This window comes from Vidua macroura, chromosome 6, assembly GCF_024509145.1.
Source record: "Vidua macroura isolate BioBank_ID:100142 chromosome 6, ASM2450914v1, whole genome shotgun sequence".
Lineage (NCBI taxonomy): Eukaryota > Metazoa > Chordata > Aves > Passeriformes > Viduidae > Vidua > Vidua macroura.
In genome coordinates, this window is record NC_071576.1 from 52,690,786 (window position 1) to 52,713,320 (window position 22,535).

Here is a 22,535-nt window from a genome sequence, read left to right on the forward strand (position 1 = left end):
TTAAAAATGAACACAGCTTTATTTGCTAGATTTAGTTCTTATTAAATGTGGATATTAAATGTTAGCAGAATGTTTAAAGAATTTATTCTGACATTAGTGTATCTTATATATCAGCAACATACATAGCAGACAAAAATGCCACTCAGATTACACGACAGTACAAGTCAAACAAGTGGTACATGTAGAATAGTCAGAAACTCCATCTATTTTCACTCCATTCTGTTGCCTCAAATTGACAGCACTACATAAAGAAGTAAAAGCATAGTAAAAAAAAAAAATCTAGAAAAAATACGATAGTGTCTCATAGTATCTCTCTTCTTTTGCAGTCCTTTGCTTAGAACATACCACACTAAACCTTCCCAAGGTAAGCAACCTAAATTTTAATTGCAAAAAAATAAAAAAATCCCTGATTGTATTACACCTGAAAGGTCAATTTTGTTTCGTGTAACTAATTCTAACAAGGCAGTCTATTGTTGCTTAAATTACAGTAATTGCAACACAGAACTTTATTCACTTTGGTTAAAGGACACTTTTAGATACTGAATCACATCAAAATAAATTATTCCAACAGTAAGAATCAGCACATCTCCAAATTGACCAGGCCTTCCTTACCTTTCTCACTTTTCAAGAATACTTCAGGAAACTTATGTGAACCATTGTAAACCCAACCATAGCGATACCTTTAGTCAAAATACTGCTTAATGGCAAGTAATGGCAAATTATTATGTAAAAAGGTGTCAAGATTAAATTTTTATGTGATACTAGCTTTTAGTATGACAACAGATTCTCTTTTCAACAGTTTCTGTATAATGCTATCAAGTGTAATGACTTGTTTTTAAGATACATATTTCTTTCTAAATAAGCTGATCCCAGGGCTTTTCCACTTTCTATTGTATGATACAACATATACAAAACATCTGTACTGCATTAAATAGCAAGTGATCTTAAAAAATAAGTTTGTAAGAAGCACAAAGTAGGAATCAAAAAATCAATTCAAATTCAGGGTCTGCATATCAATGCTGTGTCCCAAACACATGTATTTCCTTATTTTCCTCCATCTTGCTCTTAAATGGCATTGTTCATTCACAACACACCTATTTTGCTGTTATCTTTTTAAGGGTAGTATATTAGGACACTTTATTACTTGAAGAAACTAATCTTCCATAAGCAGATATAGTGCATCTAACACTGAATTTCCAAATCTGTTTTCAGCTTCAGTCAGGTTGTACATTTTGCACAGAAATACCCTTTTGCATCTCATCATCTTTCTGTTTGAAGCATCTGTCTGCCTTGCAAACAGTTAACAAACCCACAACATCTAAATTAAGGATTTAATTAACAGTATATGTGCAAGATGCAGCACAGTGCTTTCATTGTGCAAATTGTGGAGTTTGATATGTGATTACAACTGACAGCTGATGCTCTTCTTTGGCTTATACATTAAGCAGCAGAGCTAATTTATTTACACATGTACTCCTTCAACAGATCCATCACTTCAAATATATATGAATATTCAAGAACATGATCAGTTCATCAGGAACATAAATTGCCAACATGCTTGATTGATCAAGCAGCCTTAGAGAATGAAGGTGAATAACTTACAGTAACGAGAAATGTACATCGGCATCAACTCCTTGACTGGCAGCCAAACTGTGTGATGTGTGCTCGAGGTAGGCACTTAATCCTTTTGCTAATAACAACAGCTCCACTCAAGACATTGATTTAAAACTGTTACAACATTAAGTACTACATGACACAGGCAAGGTTTGCTAAAACTAAATACCCTAAGTTGTGGTACTAGTAAACAGTACATCATTCAGCTGATATGGAATACAAATCTCAATTTTTATGTGTATACTTGCAAGGAAGTATAACTTTCAAAGTGCAAATACAGCAAAATTTTCTAATCTTGTCTACATTGTGTATTCAGCATCAGAGAACTCAATAATCTGGTGTTACAACAGTCTGCAGTCTAGGCACGAACTGCTCTCCAACAGTCCACGTGGCACTGAAACAGAAGTGTGCCAAGGCAGGCATGGCTTCCTAACACTGAACTGCAGGTTCAGTGTCTGCAGGTTCATAGTATGCTAATGCCTGCAAGCACATTTTGGAAATAGGCACTGCCCTGCAGAGATCATTTTCACATCTCTTGCCAAATGCAAAGAAACAAGGCACTAAGCATGGAAGCGTTGATATGTTTTAAATATACAGTAAAATCACAAAAATGCCTACCTGCTTCAAACTAGAAAATGAGGGCACATTCTTAAACAGCTGGAAGCTACTTTGCACAATAGTTATTACATATTTATAAACTCAGTAACTTTGTAGAAAAGCCTCTTAACAAAAAAGAAAAGAAAAAAATCCTTCCCAAAGATTCAAGAGAAGGGGAAAAAAAAAAAAAAACAACAACAACAGAACAACTCCCAAGCCTCAGGATACTACATATAAGGAAAATAACAGCATAAACATAGATTATTTGGCATGCTTAAAATCTTTTGGATAAAAATCCAAGATGAAACCATTCAGCTAAATCAACTGGTATGGTGGTCCAGCTCCCAATACACTGCCATGGAGTGCAGGCACACTCCATAGTATGCATCGAGGACAGACACACAGCTTTAGCCCTTTGCTGGCATTCATTGAGAATCCAAACAAAAGAAATAAATAAACAAGCAGCTTTAGCCCCAAAGAAAAGTCAAACAATCTTCCAATGGTATGTTTTGAGAATAAGAAATTAAAGAACTGTTATTCTCCAAATCACATACATATTTTCAAAACCCACTGCAATTAGGTGATTCCACAATATCTGCATTTAGAGAGTAAATCTTTATCTTTATGAAAATAAATTATGGCTTTTTTTCCCTTCACTATTTTTTTTATTCCCTTCACTATTGTATTAACTGAATTTTGGCCTATAAATAATTCCAAGTGGAATTAAGCCAATGTATCTTTAAAAATCAATTCTTTCTACAAAACGTAGAGAAGTTCAAACCAATGCTTCATAAGACGTAGTGAATATTAAAAAAAGCCTCAAACCTTAATCCTTGTATCAGGAGTGTTCTATTTAAATTACGACATAATAAAAATAATAATTTTCAGCATTTTCCACAGCAGTGGTCCTCTGTGGTATCCTTTTCAGTCAGCTGGGATACAGCCTGGAATGTTGCAATTAGCAACAGGGAGAGGGCTTGGTGGTAAATGACCTTATCATGTCCTGTGAGCCCTTTGAGGTTAACAGTCCCTACACCAGGAGTCCAAATTCTAGGATTACAAGATTACATTTACTATTCAAAGTCATGGGTAAATAAAAACCAGTGCTGAAATCATACAGTTAAGTAGATTTCCTAAACTTTGAAAGCTCGGTAAAACTTAAAGAAAACTCTAAAATCTTTGGACTGAAAGAGAAGGGTTGAACTCTCCTACAGCTTTCAACATGATGCATGCTGAGCAAACCACAGATAAAAAAGCTAGAATAAGCTAAATCCCCAAACAGCTGGGTTTTTGGTTACATTGCTCTGGATAGCTCCATTCTCCCTTCCGTGGCAATGAACTCTTTTTCTGTGGCTCGTTTATCACCTTGGCACAGTCTCTCCTTCAGTTTTTCAAGTTCATACTCATGTAGGATTTTTTGTGTTAAATACTTTTCACGTTTTATTTTGGCTTTCACATCTGCAGGAACATCAGGGATCATCCATGCTACAAAGAATTTGACGATGAATACAACATGCTAAAAAAAACCAAAAAAACAATTCATTACCAAAAGAAGCACCTCCTGTTTTATCTGACACCAAATAGGTCACTTTTGTTCACAATAAAATACATTTCATTTGGCTGTCCTGGAACAATACACACTGAATTAATGTGTATCTAAGATGTGTATGAAGATTAAAACCCATCTTCTTATGCAGAAATTTTAATTCCAAACCATTAATGACTTAGCAAACCCAAGAGGAAAGTGTCAGGGCCTGAATCTCAACCATCACTTTTTAACTCCTCTGTGTGGTTTGTTAGAAAGTTCACACAGCTGTGCTGATAACACTTAGCTATTGAGAGTTGATGAAACATAGCAGGAAAAGTGATGAGATGAGCACTTGAACTACTTACTCCCTTTTCCCTTCATAACTTGCAAAGCAGTAGCTTAACACTGATGTCCCAATCAAAACTATTGGTTTAGCTGTTTTTAACCAATATACATCACTGCAAAATGCTGTCTGGATTTTGAACACAGTCATCTCACATATAGCTCCTTAATGAAAGCAAGAGGAATGGAAGTGCTAGTCCTGGTGGCTTTTTTTATCTGGCATAAAGACTTTTTTTATTTTTCTGATTATTTTGATCAACATTTTCAGTCTCCTCAGCCATTTTCACTTTTTCTACTCTGAGGTGAGCTCACTGAAGTTAAAAGGCCCAGTAACAGTAATCTTTTAGGACACAAATACTTGGCATTGTCTTGGGAACAAATTATTTTATACTCCCAGCAATTCTGTTTTCTGTAACATTAGTGACTATCTAAACAAACCACAAGGTACCAATGTCATAAGGAAATTTTGTAGGGAACATACCTCCATAATAATTATAAAGGCCAGTTTTGCAGCAAGAATGTGCCAGAACTGCATAGTGTGTAAGTATTTCCTCTCATGATCTGGAGGATATCGATAGTCTCTGTACCTGTAGGAATGACAGACATGCAAAGGTGAAATGTCACATTCAGCTTGGGACAGATTACAAGCTTAGTGACACTTACAAGCAAGTACAGTTGTCACTTAAGGAACCTTTTCTTGTTTTAAACGGTCTGTTTCCTTTTGCAGAAAAAGGTTGCCTCTCAATTTGTTCCTATCTTTGTGTTTGCTTAAACACCCTCACACACACAGCAACAGAGCAGAGATGAGGATGTGTGACGTGAAATTTGGTACACAGGTTACTTGTTTTTCAGGCAATGAACAAATAATACAGGACAGGGTGATGGGATGTATCACAGGGTAATGGACATGTATTGAATAAATGTGACACACATGAGCAGATTATGGACTGGACAGATGCAGGGTTTCATGAAAGGACAAACTTAAGTGCATATTCTACACCGCCAAACAAATGTAGCTGTTTCCAGAAGTGCTGGGGTGGTTGATTTGGGGGTGTTTTTGTTTGCTTTGAGATTTTTTTTCATCCAATCAATACTTTTATTTTACCATTTCCAAAGTTCTTTTGCAATTATTCTAGAATCTCCAATGCTTCCGCTAGCAAGAAAAAACTACTTTTTAAATGAAAAGAGGATAGGTCTGACTTTTGATCTGATCAAGCAAAATAAGGATAGATTTTAAATACCATATCTCATTTTCAGCTTTGAGATCTAAACATCTCCTTTATTCTGCTTTCTTGTCCACTTACTCAGCCTAAAAATCTTTGAAAATATAGGCTGAAGTTTGCAACTTCAGGGACATAAATTTCCTTCCTCACTCAAAAATCAATACTGTAATTAAGTAAACAAAAATATAATGAAGAAAAAGCAAAATGCAAGTTAGCAATGAGACTTTTAGTGGTGAATTTTTTTGAGGTGATTGTTTTTCTTATTGGCTTGATCTCTTACCACCTCAACCATTACCTTATCAATAGTCTAAATATTACCTCCTACACTTTAGAAGGATGAGAATGACATAATTTATTTTCGAATGGACAACTTAGATCTTAATTGATTTTTATGCTGTATTCTATACAAAGTGACACCAACCTGCATATGACAAAGTTTTCTGGATTCTCTTTAGGTTCATTTCTCTCAGGAAAATCTGAGATTTGAAACACTGACAAACTGTTGTTTATGTATCCAGACATTGGCGAGTCTTCATTTTCAGAATAAGCATAGTAGTAAACTAAACGAGGAATCATATCTGATGTGAATGCAACAATAAAAGCCTGAAAAGAAATTGGAAAAAGAAATAAGGAAAGTAGCACACAAAATTAGTGAGCAGATTTATAATGGTGTTGTGGTTCTGTGACTCTAGCGTTACCCAGAATCTTTTAAGAAAGGGTGAGAAGCATGACTGGGGACTTCACCTTGGTAAAAGATGCTGACTGCAGCCTCAGCACATTTTTCCTGGAAACCTGAGATACTTAAGGTGCTGAGGTATTGTGCTACTATGGCAGTACCTGCAAGTGGGTGTTGCCTGAGATACAATAAAAAGAGGCACCTCTTGTGCTCAGTAGGATGCTTTACAGTATGTTTCCAATGAAATACTGGCATAGCATTTAGTTACCAGTTTATAAAAACTGCTTGGAGCCACTGGTCCCACAGGGGCATCCAGAAGAGAAGCAGAATTTCCACAGAACAGGCCTCATAGCAAAAAGAACAAAAATGCGTCTGATCCACAGGATTCATCCACCTTTCCTGTCCCCTACAGTTCCCTCTGGGCAATCAGTGTGCTTCATCAGACTAAGCTTCATACTGGCTTATGCCATTCCAAAAGGCTGGAAAACATGGACAACTGAATGAAAGATTATGGCCAGTAAAATGTGGATAGGGAGCTGCACACTGCCAACATATGGACATCAAACTTAAATGGTTTGATGGTATCTTTGTAGGTTAACATGATACAGTGTTGATGAAGGAGAAAAAGCATCGGCTGGTTTTTAATTCTTCACATTTTGAGTAAATGGAAGAATCAGTGTTGATGTAGCACAACACAGTGGTTTTGGTTCTCCAACTTGAGATTTCCCAGCTAACACATCACGTACCTAAGTAAGTATTAACATACTTACATTGGTGACAACAGACAGGATGGCCATCCCATTGAGGATTTCCTGCCATACTCCAATGCTATGTGCTTTTGCAGCCACAGGTCTTCTGTACTGAGTGGTTAATTTCCAGGAGTCTACGCGAATCTCCAGGATATTATTCATCAGAGCAAGAAGGGGAGCCAGGGGAAAGGATGCCACAAAGAGAGTAATGAATCCAAACTGAATGACTGCAAGAGAGAAAAACAGTATGTCAAAATCTGCCCTTCCTGAAGTATCCTCAGAGTGATGGGGGTTTACAACTAGCAGACAAATGGCAAACTTCTGCCAGGCTACACAAGTCATCTTCAGCCCTGGCCTGAGCTAAGCGACAATCAGCCCCAATCCCAAGACTTCTCCAGTCCCTTCAGGATGCCATTCAGCAGCACCCATAGAAATGGGCACTTGGATCCTGTGAAATGATGCTGCCAGCAGTGCTGGATATCAATCCTTTAAGGGTGCTGCAGTTCTCATATGAATGAGTATAGGGGAATTGGGATGTATTCATCCACCAAATTTCTCAATTGTTATCAGGCCAGTTTTGTTCTCTTGCAGTTTGTACCTTCTTGTTCTTCTTTTACTTGTCAACTACACACCTCACAACCTTATCTCCACCTATTGTTACTGATTTAATCAAAACATTCATAACAGTCCTATATGCAATAGTTCCATTGGGGAGTGTTGACATTAGTTTAAGAATTGCGAATAGAATATACAAATGATCCTTTCAGTTGTTACCGAAATTAAGTTTCTCAGTAGATACTGTGATAATCCTCAATACACAGCCAATACTGCCACTATGTTTCAAATGAAGGAAATAGAACATTTTTTATGGTTTACGTAGTATATAAAATAAATTCCCATATACCAGTCATTCACTCTTCCATGATTTCAGTGGTAAGTTCTTCACCTCAGATAAGCAACAAAATTCCTGCTAGCTTAGCAGCCTTTGCACAATCCTGGAGCATAGCTCTGATTCTGGAAGAGCAAGGACATGGCTTGCAACAGTGTATTCTGAGTGTATTAGTTTCACATGACCACAGCCCTGTGTCAAATTAAAGTGATAATAATAACACTACGCATCTCTAGAACACTTCAAACTATTTCTGCAGAAATCAAACAGTACAAAGGTTCATTTTTCAACAAAAGGTATCCTTGTAATAATCAAATATTAACTTCTTTAAAGTATCCTTTAGATTTAGCTTGGCTTCAGTTTTAGTTTCAGTTTCTCAGGCTTTTACTGTTATAAGCTGACATGTTCACGTTATCTTTGAAAATCCATATTCCCTTGCCCACACTCCCTCTGCTGGTCTAACGGACTGAAGGCAAGCACTGATCAGTGCAAGACTAAATCTGGAGGGATTCTCCTCTAGCCAGTTCGTAGATCTCATGCCTGCAGTACCCATCCTTACAGCGCATTTGGCACTCATTCCATACTTAAAATTTCCACTGACATCAGCTAAGAATATGCTTTGGAACAACAAAAGAACAGACACAGAGGCAGCTGGCTGCACTGAGAATAATGCTCCCCATTCAAATGAGGAAAACAAGTCTGCAGTGTTTCTGTGAAACTCCCAGCAGTTTAAGATGCAAAGACAGCTTTTTTTTAAATTGGGCTGACCTATTTAATGACTTCCAACAGTTAATCCTCCTGCTATGCAGAAGAAAGTGGTGGCATCAATCCACAACAATTAATTGAGAAAATGTTCTTTTGGAAGTGTCAGTACAAGGTGTCCTGTCCTCAATTCCAAATGTGTAATTTTAAACTTACCCATTTCTAAATATTCATAGAACAGGCCTAAGGCTCCAAATGTCTGCAGATCATGGTCTTGCTCCCAGCGACTGTACAAATTTTCAGGATTATTTCTGGCTTTCCGACGACCCCACCAGTTACAAATCCAGCTGTATATGCAGAAAAACGTTAACAATGAGAGAAGCAGGTGAGATTGGCTCACTTGGTTAGAGCATGGTGTTATTAGCACCTTGATTATTACAAGCTTGTGGGTTTACTCCCTGTACAGGCCATTCAATTAAGAGCTGGACTCAATCCTTGTGGGTCCCTTCCAACTCAGAATATTCTGTGAAGTCAGAATCACAGAATGACTAGGTTGGAAGAGACCTTCAAAATCATTGAGTCCAAACCGTGCCCCAGCACCTCAACTAAACCATGACACCAAGTGCCACATCCAGTCTTTTTTTAAGCACATCCAGGGATAGTGACTGCACCGCCTCCCTGGGCAGACCATTCCAGTACTTTATCACCCTTTCTGTAAAAAACTTTTTCCTAATATCCAGACTATATTTCCCTTGATGCAGCTTAAAACTGTGTCCTCTTGTTCTGCCAGTTGCTGCCTGAGAAAGAGACCAACCCCCACCTGACTACAACCACCTTTCAGGAAGTTGTAGAGAGTGATAAAGGTCACCTCTGAGTCTCCTTTTCTCCAGGCTAAATAACCCCAGCTCCCTTAGTCATTCCTCACAGGGCTGGTATTCCAAGCCCCTCACCAGCCTCGTTGCCTCCTCTGGATGCGCTTGAGCGTCTCAACATCCTTCCCAAACTGAGGGGCCAGAACTGGACACAGCACTCGAAGTGTTGCCTCACCAGTGCTGAGTACAGGGGAAGAATGACCTCCCTGGTCCTGCTGGTCACACTATTCCTCATACAGCATCTTGGCCTTCTTGGCCACCAGGGCAGACTGCCGGCTCCTGTTCAGTCAGCTGTTGACCAGTACCCCCAGGTCCCTTTCTGCCTGGGCACTGTCTAGCCACACCATCCCCAGCCTATAACATTGCAGGGGGTTATTGTGGCCAAAATGCAGGACTTGGCCCTTGGACTCATTAAACTTCATCCTATTGGATTCTGCCCATCCATCCAACTGTTTCAAGTCTCTCTGCAAAGCCCTTCTCCCTTCCAACAGATTGACACACGCTTCCAGCTTAGTATTGCCTGCAAATTTACTAATGAAAGACTCAATGCCCTCATCCATGTCATCAATAACAATATTGAACAGAACTGGCCCCAGCACAGAGCCCTGGGGGACATCACTGGTGACTGGCTGCCAGTGGGATGCAGCACCATTCACCATCACTCTCTGGGCCCAGCCATTCAGCCAGTTCTGAACCCAGCAAAGAGTGCTCCTGTCCAAGCCGTGGGCTGCAGATTTTCCAGGAGTATGCTGTGGGAGACAGTGTCAAAGGCCTTGCTGGAGTCCAAATAGACAACATGCACAGCCTTTCCCGCATCTACCTGGTCATAAAAAGAGATGAGGTTGGTCAAATAATGACCTACTCCTCCTAAACCCCTGCTGGCTGGGTCTGATACCCTGGCCATCCTGTAAGTGCTGTGTGATGACACTCAGTATAAACTGTTCTATAACTTTACTGGGTACTGAGGTCAGGCCAAGTGGCCTATAATTACCAGGATCTTCCTTCCCACCCTTGTTGTGAATGGGTGTCACACTGACCAGTTTCCAGTCATCCAGAACCTCACCAGTGAGCCAGGACTGCTGGTAAATGATGGAGAGTGGTTTCGCAAGCTCGTCTGCCAGCTCCCTCATCACCCTGGGACGGATCCCATCTGGTCCCATAGATTTATGAACATCCAAGCAGCTCAGCAGTTCTCTGACTGCCTCCTCCTGGATGACAGGGGGACCCATCCTGCTCCCTGACACCATGTACCAACCCAGGAGGACAGTTATCCTGAGGACAAGGTGTCTTCCCACTAAAGACTGAGGCAAAGAAGGCATTAAGCACCTTCACCGTCTCCTCATCTGCAGTTATTAAGTTCCCTCCTGCATCCAGCAGAGAACAAAGGTTGGTCTTACCCTGCCTTTTGCCATTAATATATTTGTAAAAACATTTTTTATTATCCTTTACAAACTCTGCCAAACTTAGTTCGAACGGAGCTTGGGCCCCCCTAATTTTTTCCTACATGCCCTAGCAACCCCTGCCTGAGAGACCTGACCCTCCTTCCAAAGATGATAGATCCTCTTTTCATTCCTAAGTTCCTTCAAAACCTCGTTGCCCATCCAGGCTGGACGTTTGTCTTGTTGACTCGTCTTTTGGCACACAGGGACAGTCTGTTCCTGTGCCCTCAAGATCTCTATTTTGAAGCATGCCCACCTTCCTTGGACTCCTTTGTTTTTAAGAGCTGCTTCCCAAGGAACTCTGAATAAGTCTCCTAAATAGACCAAAGTCTGCCTTCCGTAAGTAAAAGTCTTACTGATGTTCCTCCTGATTTCCCGAAATATCGAGAACTCTATAATTTCATGATCACTATGCCCCAAGTGGTCTCAAACCACCACATCTCCCACCAGCCCATCTCTATTTGCAAACAAGTCTAACACAGTCCCTCCCCTTATTTGAGCAAACTTCTTAATACAACATGCTTTTACAAACATGGCTTTCACAAAAGAGATTAAAAGCCTTTATGAAATAAGCGTCAGAATTTGCACTTAATTTACAGAATTCTTATCTTCCTCACATGGCAATCATCCTCCCAAGAATTTCCTCTGGCTATAAGATGGGCAGCTCAGTGTCAGAGAGAACTTACGGAACAATAGCCTCTTGGATATTTCCCCAGATCTGTTTGCCAGCCATGACTATGGTGAGCTGTGTCGTCAGTTCTATCAAACAGCCTGCAGGATCACACTGGTGGAGACAAACTGAGTGTCAATGGACATGAATAATGGGTATCACCCAGATAAACTATATTCTACTACTGTATAAAGGCAAGAAAGGAGATCTTAAAATGTGTAAGGACAATACTCAATTTCCACATGGACTGCCAGCTAAGCCACTCTCTCAGGAAGGGCTTTAAGTGTTTCGTGTGAGACAAAACACATACCAAAACATAGCAACCATATGAAGACAGAGTAATTCAGAGATGCTTCAGCAGGATCTGTGTGCAGCACACACCCCTCAGCCTTAGCAAGGTGAACCTTTTGCACTCAATAAGCTCTCAGCATGATATTTTTTTAAGACCCATGGTGAGATCCACTGGTATTTCAGGAGAACTGGGGCCAAGAAAAGCTTTACGATTTTACACTCTTGTGACTGACAGATTTTCACTGCTGGTGTTGCCCTGACTAGCAACAGCAGGAAGAGTCATTGGAAGCATCAACTTTTAGATAGCCAGCTGAGGTCCAGCTCAGTTCAGACCAAGCCTGCAGCTGGAAATTTACGACTGTGCAGACTTAAGGGAACAATTCACCTATTCACCTTAATTAAGAAAATCTTACCTCTTCATTTCGCCAGCGATTAAACATATATGTGTAGGCACCTGGGTAACCAACAAACTTCCCTTTGAAGAAGGCCACATAGAAGCAGGATGAATAGTAGTTGACAAACTGGAACAAAAACATTTTCATAGTAAGCCTGTTCTCATACTCCATGTGAGTTCTGGGGATCTCTGTGAAACCAGAAAACAATAATTTTATGTTCCTTTATTCCCTTTAAAAGGATACAGATTCACAAATATTCATCATGCACAGTGACCTTAAAGGAAAAAAAAGAAAAGGATAACACCTACAAACACTTCAGCAGATGGGAGTTCCTGCTTTCAGACACCCTACCCTTACTTTACAATGCAACGTTTGATGCAGGCAGTCAAAGGAAATTCATATTTAAAACCTCTATAAAATTTAATTTCCCCTTCTTTGTCCTGTTCATTAGCACTTGTCCATCCCCAAATGTTACACTGTTTTAGGAGATTTGAGATGAATCTCCAACAGTAACTAGAAGGTTCTCCTGTAGTATGAAGATTTCCCTGTTAGCAACACATGATTATTTTTTTTCTTTGTGGTAGAGAAGTATGTTACAATATTTTTCCCCAACATACTGTATGTGCATATCATTAAAATCAGCAGAAACTGCATGGCCCATGTGCCTCTGAAAGACGAGGCTCATAAAGAGCAGAAGAACAGGGCAGAATAGAAGAATATGGGCATCTTGGAGCTACTGTACATCACCAAACTTTTGCTTAGGGTTTTGCTGCCTTTTGCTGCTCATTGTCTATCACATTTATATTTCTGAAGGCAGCAGGAAGCCCTAAGCATATTATTGTCAAATGTCCTGTTAAATGATAACATATAACCAATTCAATTTGGGAAGTACTATAAGAAAATATACCACAAACATTCAAGTCCCTCTGAATTGGTGAGGCAGATGTGTGGAACTTATCTGCCTTATTGTAAAGTTGTTTCATATAACTGAATAAACTGTTTCCAAGTTTGGTGTAAGTTTGCATGCCAGAAGAACATGAGGTATTTACTGGGAACCTGACATCAGAGTGTAGGACAGAAGAGGCAGCTCTCAGGTGAGGCAGTCTGCCTAGCTTGCAGCTCCCTAAAATATTTTTATTTTCAGTGTGTTGTTAAAACATGGATGTGAGGCACACAGTGTTCAGAGCACCAGAGGCAGGTTATACCTGCTTGTCTGAACACCATATCTGGTCTAATCCTTTCAAGGAGTTCAAGAATGAATAAAGTCTGGGCAGACACTTGACAGCCCAGGCCACCCGAGGAGGGCAGCAGTCCTCCTCACACCAGTGAACTGTTATGCTCCCCCTGTGACCCACAGCCCCAGGAAGTGCTGCCACTTGAGAAATTATTCATCCACACTTGCAAATCAGCAAAATAATACCGCTGAGCCTTCATGCTTACAATTCCTGCTCCTCAAGAAAGAAATATTTAAAAAATTATGATTTCTGTTTGTTTCTGTGTTCGTTAGGGGCAATTTTAGTTACTACTTGTTCTGTTTCAGTTTGGTCTGATTTGGCCAAGAGAGATAAGCAATACAGATCTCAGAGATGGCCCATGGTATATCAAAATCCACCAAATGCAACATCCCTTTAAGATTCTGCAAGGAACACCTTTCAACTCTTGACTTGACAAGATCTCACAAAAAAAAAAGATCAACCAACTGTTTTTATGATAAGTGCACAAACTGCAAGTACCTAATATTTTCAGCTTCCCTCCCCAAGCTGAATGTATTCTGCAATTATTTCTTCCTATTAAACACCTTCAGGGACTTCTATCTCTAAACCATTAAGGACAAATAAAATGAAATAAGATTTTAAAAAAATGTCTAAGAAAGGCTCTCAGGAATGGTATTTCCAGCATGCAAGCAGAAGTCAAACATAAAATACACTACAAAAGCAGGCACTCTTTCTGGGCCTCCAGCTCTGAAGCAGGGGTACTGCTATCAATAGCTACTGCCACAATAGCACATCTTGGGCACAGCTTCTCATCCTGCTCAACCTCTGCCTTCCATCTTTGTAACTCCAAATCTGTACAGCCAGAGCTAAAGGAAACAATGCTCAGAAAAACATGGAAAATGAATTATCCCATCCCACCTTTTCCCCCAGACTAAGAGTCATTATTAGTCTTTTTTTCTTGTGAAGATAGCTATGATTTATTTTTTCAAATATATTTGCAGGATTTCAAACTGAAATACTCCTAGTTCAAGACAGCCGGATCTTGCTTTGATGACTCAAGATAATTTTTAACTATGTTCAGGTCTGTGACTGTCTCTGTAGACTAGTTCTAATATAAACAAGCACTATATGAAGAGAAACTAGGTTATGAGAACTACTGAAATGCAGGAAGAATGTTCAGAATCGTCGTGGATACTCCTGAGTCATTGCTGCAAGCTACTGTGAGCTATAGAGTTCCCACTGTGCCTGAGTTGAGAACAACATCATGGAACACCTTGATGGTGTGCAATGGAATCTTCAATGATTCTTTCCAAGTTTTGCCTTCAAGTACCCGTGCTTACCCATATCAGTAATCCAGATGGCTATTCTCTCATAAAAGAAATTCAGTATCATGATGATGACAAAATTGAGGCAAGAGGCTGTGACTGAGGTTGCCAGCTGAGGGGTCAGTAAGCCGCTGATGGGCTGCAGCGTCTGAGTGTTCTCCATGAGGCTGGCAAAGGCAGCATACACTGCAAGGCGATACACAATCACAGCTATCATGCTGGCTATGATCAAGGACACCTGCAAAAAGGAGGGAGATTAGAAATACACTTGCAGCTTAGTATAGCTATACACTATAGCTATACGCACACAGCTTTAAAAACAAGATGTAAACCATCATGCTTTATATTTTTTAAATTTTATTCTTTGTGGGTATGAGTTCAGCAGCACTGACATGCAAAGTACACAGGCAAAATACTTTGTTATATTGTATATATTAAAACCAACAAAATTACTTTGTTAACATAAGAAAAGCTGACAACCTAATACCATATCTGAGAAAGTGCAGAAAAGTATAGGCAGGAGATGGAAAGGACAAGTTAGATTAAACTGTCTGCTCTGAAACTCATTCTGCATTCATTGTTGTGAATTCTTTTTTTTGTTGGCCTTACCACAATTTTTTTGGTATGTCTGTTAATATCAAGTAAGTCACAGAGAAAGTTATCCCCATGCTAAAATGTCCAATCAAATTACCAATTAATGACAGATTTCCACTCCCTTTAAAAAAAAAAAATCAGAATGGAAGCGTTTTAAATGACAGCATGAAATGTGCAGAACAGTAATAAAATCATGTGTTAACATCATGATTAAAACTAATTTGTGTTAATGTGATTATTAGTAATGAACAGCATCTCTGATACGTGTCAAAAGGATGATTCAAAAAGATGCTCACCCAGAACAACACTGTAGCTCCTGAGATGCAGAATCGCACAGCCTGGCTAGTTAAAGGCAAATAAGGCTCCATCTCCTGAAACAGTCAAGTACAGCATGGGTCATGTTATTCCCACATCTTACTCTAACATCAAGCAGCACACAGAGCTCTCACCAGCTCACACTTGCTCACATCCAAGGGAAACCATCCAGAACCCTGCCCCTCTCAAATGGCAGACAGAACATAATTTTGAGTGTGCTGGGGGTGGGGGGGCAGAGGTAGGGCAAAAAGATCAGGACAGAAGCTGCCATAAAACTGCTACAAGACAGTACCTGGAAAGAATGGTTAAACTTTTACAAAATCAATCAGCAGCCAAAGGAAAAAGACCAACTTCCCGAGAAAAGCAGGCCACAACTATTACTGTAATGCTAGGTTAGCTGTCAAACATCTCTGAGTCCACAACAGGACTCCAATTTTATGAATTCTTCATGCCGAGATTCCTTAAAACTTGTCATTTGGATGTGCCAGTCAGACAGTGTTTTTCTCTACTCCTTCAATTTTATTTGGTTTTTTAGTTGAAGTAATGGCTGTGAATGTAGCTGCCAAGCTCTGCTGCAGCACCAGGCCACTGGATCATGCCAGTATCCCCAGACAACACATGAACAATTTTCAATGCTCATGTAGCTTGCGCAACCAATTCTAGTTCTTAAAATATCAGAGTATATGTTCTGTGAAAGAATCTTCTCTTTAAGAACTAATGCCAGTGGAAGAAGATATAGTGAAAATACCCTGAATTTGATAAATCTGTAGGACAAGGCACTGTAGAATGCTTAGACTCCTCTTCAGCAAAGTGGCACTGTGTACTATAAAGTGGCACTGTGTACTAAAGAAGCTGCAATCCCAAATGTAATATAGGCAGTAATGTGGAATGACAGAACCTAAGTTTGAATCAAATGTTTCATTATTTACGTAGATTACAATTCTATTGTGATCAGCAAACCCAGATTTTAGCTATGATCTAGTTAGACAGTTTAGTACCATGAACAGGTATGTTAATGACAGCCTCAAGATCAGCAATTTTGGTTTCAGTGCACTTAAAACTTTGAATCACGAATAATGATGAAATAATTTTCTGAGTGCAAAACCAGCTGTGGGACACAAAGTAACTCTCCTGTACACACATAACCTTGTTGGTTCCTGCAGAAATAACTCATTTGAGAGCACTAGCCTTGCATGTGTTCACTATAGGACATGCTCTAACAGAAGGAAATTACTATTACCTGTACAAGTTAGCCTATAATTAATTGGGTACTGATAAGGATCACTGATAAACCCTTCTGCAAAAAAGCCTCTGAAAAACCACTGAGACAGTAAATTGAAATGTCATAATATAAAGGCTTGTATAGTCATTGAATTTTTATGGCAATTGTTAATGCATACTTAGAAAGTACAGAGGAGTGCAGTATCTCACACTGAGATCAGAGTATTACAGTCCATTTCTACTTCCTAAATAAAGTTCACAAAACCCTATCTCACCTAAGGGATTTGGATTAATTTAAAGAGACATCTTCTCCCTCAGGACAGTATACAAGCACACCTAAGCCTTTGGCTGTGCTCTGGTACAGCTGATTCACCTCATCAGGCTACAGGTTTTGGTCCATGCTGTACACAACCACTGCTAACCAGTCAGCCCATTCCTGCCTGTCCTAACACGATCAGCCTCTCCTGCTGAGCACACAAGGGCCAGCACCTGCCTGCTGGACAGAACTCCTGCTGTTTCCCTCAGCTGCAGCACAACCACCACAGTCTGGCAGAGTTTGAGCCCTGTGCACCCATGGAAGGGGAGGCAGGGGGTTTGAGCCTGAGCATACACAGGGATGCAAACCAGCAAATAATACATAACTGGCAGGCATGTGTTTTCAACTAGTAGAGCTAACTAATGAAAATGTATTTACCTGAACCTGTTTTCTTGAACATGCAGAAAGTAACGCTTCAGCAGAGCTATACTCTTAAACATAATGCACTGTTATCAAAGAGCTCTGTGCAAGGTACATAGCACTAGTTGCAACAGCAGAATTAATGCTGTGTATGTGGAGGGGGAAAAACTCTCTCTCCTGAGAAGTGAGATTAGTATATGTATTTTGTAATGATTAAGGAAACGAGCCCTGAAAGACAAGGCTACTGTTTTTAGAACAAAGACTCTTCCCACATTCTGGCTAAGCTTCCATTTTTCTCTGAAGACTGTGTTATCTAATTATACTTAGGACTAGCGACAATAAGCCATCTATATGCAATTCTGTGAAAGGGAAAAGATGATTTAAAAATACATTGAATGGGTGTGGTAGATACTGTGTTGGAATGCAACCAGCTGAACCCAAAATTTGTCAAGTAACTCCTACCTAAAATAAATTTAGATGAAAACAATTAACATTTAATATTTATACGGAGTGTTTAACAGAGTAAAGTAGGGTCACTACTAGGATACTACAATTGTATCTCAATTACATTTCAGAGAAAGGACGTTGGCCACCTTCATCCCTCTGGTGTTCCCCCAACAAAGTAGTTGTGTATCAGAAGCTAAACCACAGCTAGACCAACTTATCACTTTAGATCACAGTGACTGTTTCTTCATATGTTGTGTAGGGATAAGAATGAGTGGTTTTAAAGGCATGAAAGTTTCAGAGACTGGTACCCTGAATTGTGAAAGATGCTGTAAAAACACATAAAAGCTATAAACTTTGCCCTTATTTTCCTGATTTAATATATCAATTTCCATGTTACAAATCCACAACTGGATTTGCACACATGTCAACACAGCGTGTTCATACCTGAGTTACGGGATTCTTCTTCTTTTGGGTACATTTTGCCTCGTACTCAGGCCTCAGCTGGAGCTGTTGCTGTTCCTCTTCAAAATCAACCAAATCCCATTCATATTTCAGTCTTGCTTGCCGCCTCTTCCAAAACTCCAAGAAAAGTGTAACTACAATTTGCAAATGTTAAAATAGAGTTAAGGAAGAAGTGAACATGTTCATCAACTAAGTTAAACATCTGCACTGGCTTCTTTTCTGTGGTTTATTATTTATCCTTACAGTGTGACTCACTTATTTTTACTGACTACCAACTATAGTTCACAGATAAGACCACAATACGGATCCAGTGATTTATTAGCTAACTGAATTCCAGAAATGGATGACAAGGAAGATTTGTGCCTTTAAAACTAGATCCGAGAGCAAAGTGGGAGAGAAGGAAAAGGGGTGGAATTTTTTTCACAGCTGTATTCAAAACATAGTGATAAGAGCTTCAGCTCTCTCTCTCTCACAGACCATGTTGTCTGCATCATGGACAAGGAGCAGGACAAAACTCTCCTTTGCTTTTAATTAGTTTTTTTTAGCTAGCTGAGGTAGAAAAGTTCCCCAGACTACGGCTTTTCTTCTTCTTGGAACTGTTTGAACCTGCTCTGGACTGAAAACCCAGAAAAATACCTGGAGCTCATGCCTGTGGCCCACTGGGGCCTGGGATGCAGCATTTCCAGCGCAGGAGGGACTGATAAGAGACAGAGAGAGCTGAGCTACAGCCCCTGAAAAGGACTCTCTGAATTTGCCACCTCTTCAGAACAATGAGAGCTTCCATTGTTTAATATTATTCATTTTTTATGCTTGTGAATACTTTGTTTGTTAAATAAACAGTTTTTTCCAATTTTCTCAAAGGAGATTTATGTCTCCTGAACTGGGAGGGGGCCACTTGACCCATTCGGAGGTTTCATCCCAAATTTGCCCTAAACCAGGACACATGGTCATTTTAAAGACAGTGAACATCCGATGATTTTCATACAATCAAGGGTTGGGCTGGCCTAAGAATTTTTTAAGACATTAGAGGGAATTGATTTCATATATAAACAACTATAGAATTTATAATACTATGTAACATTTTAAGAGCCCTTTGTAAATTACTTTAAAATGTAAACATTTTGTAATCTGATTGTTCTTATCTGAACTGAGGAAGTTTTATGGTTTAGACAAAAACAGGAAAGCTTATCTTCTGCAGTTCTAAACTCTTTGACTGGTACTTCCTAAATGACTAATCCATGTCACACAATGCTAGTTCTTAGAAACCAAGAAAAATTTAGTAAAACAGCCATACAACAAAAATCTTGTTATATTTTAAATAATAATTCTATATGAAAGTGAGATATTAGATCCACTGTTAAAATTTCACAGGTTTTCTATTAGCAACAAGAATCTTTGTGAGTTAATGAAATATCTATATACAAGTTGAACATTTAATGATGACATTTCATACAAACAGTATGAAACAAGAGAATTGTATTTAAGGAAATAAGAAGTAGTGACTTTGCTATCCGGCATTTATAAACCTTCATAGAGTTGAAGAAAAGAACATGTATTCAACACAATGTTATTAGAAGTCTGAAGAGGTATCATTGGTGTGAAACTATGATTATAGAGGCCAGAAATCCACCTATTTCTACGTCATCAAAACATACTACAGTGTATGAAGTTCACTGGGGTAGATCCCAACGAATTTTCTCATCCCAGAAGTACAGCTAAAACAGCAGCAGTGATGGACCACCATCCATCCAGTGAAAGGGCACAAAACTCCCCACTCCCTCACTGAGACACTGATGATGTGAAGGACTGAGCAGAGAGAACTCTCATCTGGGCTATGTAAGGTTGGACCCTTCTGGTTAATAAGGAAATAATCAAATTTTAGTAGTTAAGAGTACACAATGTTTATGTTATTCTTATGGTATCCTAGATGCCTGCTTGGGTTTTTTTAAGTCTTAATTCCTCTGTAACTTTAAATTATTTTCACTCATTCATCACTTCTGTACCTGAGGCAGGATACTAAAGTGAAGCCATTATTCCCCTTCTTCCCACTTCCCGTGTCCCTCAGCAGCTTGGCCAAGATCTCCCTATTGCTTGACATAAAACTTATCAAAGGTACTCACCCCATATACCCATGAAAATGGCAAAAAAAAGAGTTGCCACGTTGTCAAACAAATGGGAATACTGCAAGAGAACACCCAGGAACAGGTCAGTACCAAGACAGTTTTCAGGATGAACAAAAATGACCGGTGGCTGCAGAACCAGATACACACCTGTGAGGCCTCGCAGGTGGTGTTTAGTCTCCAGTATTCACAGTCTCGGTCACAAAGTGGGCACATGATGATCTCTCCTCCAATTGCAGGGTCACAGATTTCTTTGCTAAGCAGGAAAACATTGTCAAGTATCTGCTTCCACAGCATCTTAAAAGACGTTATATGAAATTTATTTAAAAAATAAAGAGGACCTTCATTTATTCAAAGCTCAACATTTGCAGCTTCATAGCAAAGATGCCACATCTTGTCACTTTCACTGGTATTAACCAGTGGCTGGTCAGGGCAAATCAAGAATGAAGCAACTGCTACAAGGAGTAGAATTAATAATTCCCTTGATATGGGCTTTTTGACTCTACCAGCAATGAATCAGGAGTCTGTCAGGAGCTGTACTGTACATGCACTGCTTTCGGGCAAGATATAAACCATGTTATTTCTCATTGCGTTAGCAATGACATCAAAACACCTTTTCTAAAGGCAGAGAGACCACTTCAGCTTTGATATCTGCAGTAAAATTTGCTACTTCAATTCAATGACAGTGGGTAAAATTTAGAATTCTATGATAGTCCTTTGGTATCCAGAGAAATCTCAGTATGTATAACAGTATTCCCAGATGAATTCTTAACCTAGCTAAAATACAAGTCTCAAAATTATATTATTCAACAGAATAGATGAGAATTTTACCTTGTTAGTCATCTTTTATAGTTAAAACTCAAAATTTTATGAACGCCTTCTTACAGAAAACAGTGAGCAATGAGAAGTCAACCCTCTTTTCCTCTCCCCACCCCCAATCCCTGAATATAATAAATCTTTGGACTTCTGATAAAACAAATACTATGCTTACTTAAAAAAACCCCACCAAACTGTGGCTTCTAAGATATTGGATCCCTCTTTTATGGGAGAACACTGCTGATCTGTTTTACTCATGCTTTTGGTTAGTACAAATGAGGACCTACACAAAAAGGTCAGACTGCTCTGCAAGATAGATTAAATAGACGAACTTAAGGCAACAATAAACACTCAAACAATTTTGAGAGATCTAAGGGGTACTCTCAGGTCTTCATATATTGCAGCTTCTCCAATACAGAAAGCTATGGCCAACAAAATATTGCTTTTCACCTACAAGTTGAGTCTTACTAATTGACAGTCACAAGTTCTGCATTAGTGGTCCACCACCTTTACAGTCAGTAAAGACAGCTGAAGACCAAATTTGTCTGCTCTGACAAGCTTTAAAAGCTTGTTACTTGTTGAGTAACAACAAGAATACAATTTTTTTACAGGAATAAAATTTTCACATTGCTTAGCTTTTGCCTAGAAGATTTTCAGTGTTATACTTACCTGCTCATATTTTCATCCATTGTAAACAAGCCATAAAGAAAACAGATTAAGCCAACAACTGCTGCAAGGAATAACATCTCGGTGTAAAATCCCAGCCAGGCAAAATAGATTCCAATCTTCTCACCATAGTACTTTCTGAATACAAAAAAAAAGCAATTAATAGGAACACAAAGCAAAATTTAAAACAGTAGTAGAGCAAACTGGCCAGAGTAAAAGCGAAATACTTGGCAAAACTCTCCTTTAACAGAAGAGCAAATGCACTGAGGTACTGTGGAAAATGAGGGCTGAAACTGGCCACAAGAAGTTACTCAAGCTGTACGAACAAGGTGAATGATCAGGAAATACGGCCTCTTTTGTCCCTTTTTTCCTCCTAGCAGAAACTAACATAAAAATCGCTCTTTCCTCTTTTCAACAGAATAGTGTAAGTGAAGATTTACTTTCTGATTTTTCCAAGGAGTTACACAAATGAAACAGCACAACAGTTCTGACCATATGGTTAAAACAGGTAATCCACAGAAATACAACCACTTGTGTTACAAACAAGGAAGTGTAACCTGTGAACAAAGCAACATTCTGTTGTATCACGTCAGCTGAAATAAAGAGATCTTAAGTGAGTTTAAATTTGGGGTTAGAACTAAGAGCCAAGCTTCCAAACTGATTTTATCCATATTTTTTCAAGTCTGTGGTGA

At 39.2% G+C, this 22,535-nt stretch overlaps 1 protein-coding gene across 10 annotated transcripts in view; it reads right to left on the reverse strand.

Moving 5' to 3' along the window:
- LOC128809601 (anoctamin-5-like) overlaps positions 1–22,535 on the reverse strand; it is a 58,593-nt gene continuing 36,058 nt past the window's right edge. For 9 of the 10 annotated variants that reach the window (XM_053981701.1, XM_053981699.1, XM_053981700.1 and 6 more), the window contains 13 exons: positions 21,847–21,981; positions 20,512–20,617; positions 20,362–20,422; positions 18,224–18,375; positions 15,417–15,491; positions 14,542–14,764; positions 12,006–12,175; positions 11,318–11,415; positions 8,537–8,667; positions 6,751–6,956; positions 5,726–5,907; positions 4,563–4,668; positions 1–3,727 (listed from right to left, as the gene is read on the reverse strand). In XM_053981701.1, the coding sequence (XP_053837676.1) occupies positions 3,506–3,727; positions 4,563–4,668; positions 5,726–5,907; positions 6,751–6,956; positions 8,537–8,667; positions 11,318–11,415; positions 12,006–12,175; positions 14,542–14,764; positions 15,417–15,491; positions 18,224–18,375; positions 20,362–20,422; positions 20,512–20,617; positions 21,847–21,981 (1,867 nt within the window). In that variant the 3' untranslated portion in view covers positions 1–3,505. The remainder of the gene's footprint in view (positions 3,728–4,562; positions 4,669–5,725; positions 5,908–6,750; positions 6,957–8,536; positions 8,668–11,317; positions 11,416–12,005; positions 12,176–14,541; positions 14,765–15,416; positions 15,492–18,223; positions 18,376–20,361; positions 20,423–20,511; positions 20,618–21,846; positions 21,982–22,535) is intronic. The other variant, XM_053981707.1, reaches the window with a different exon arrangement.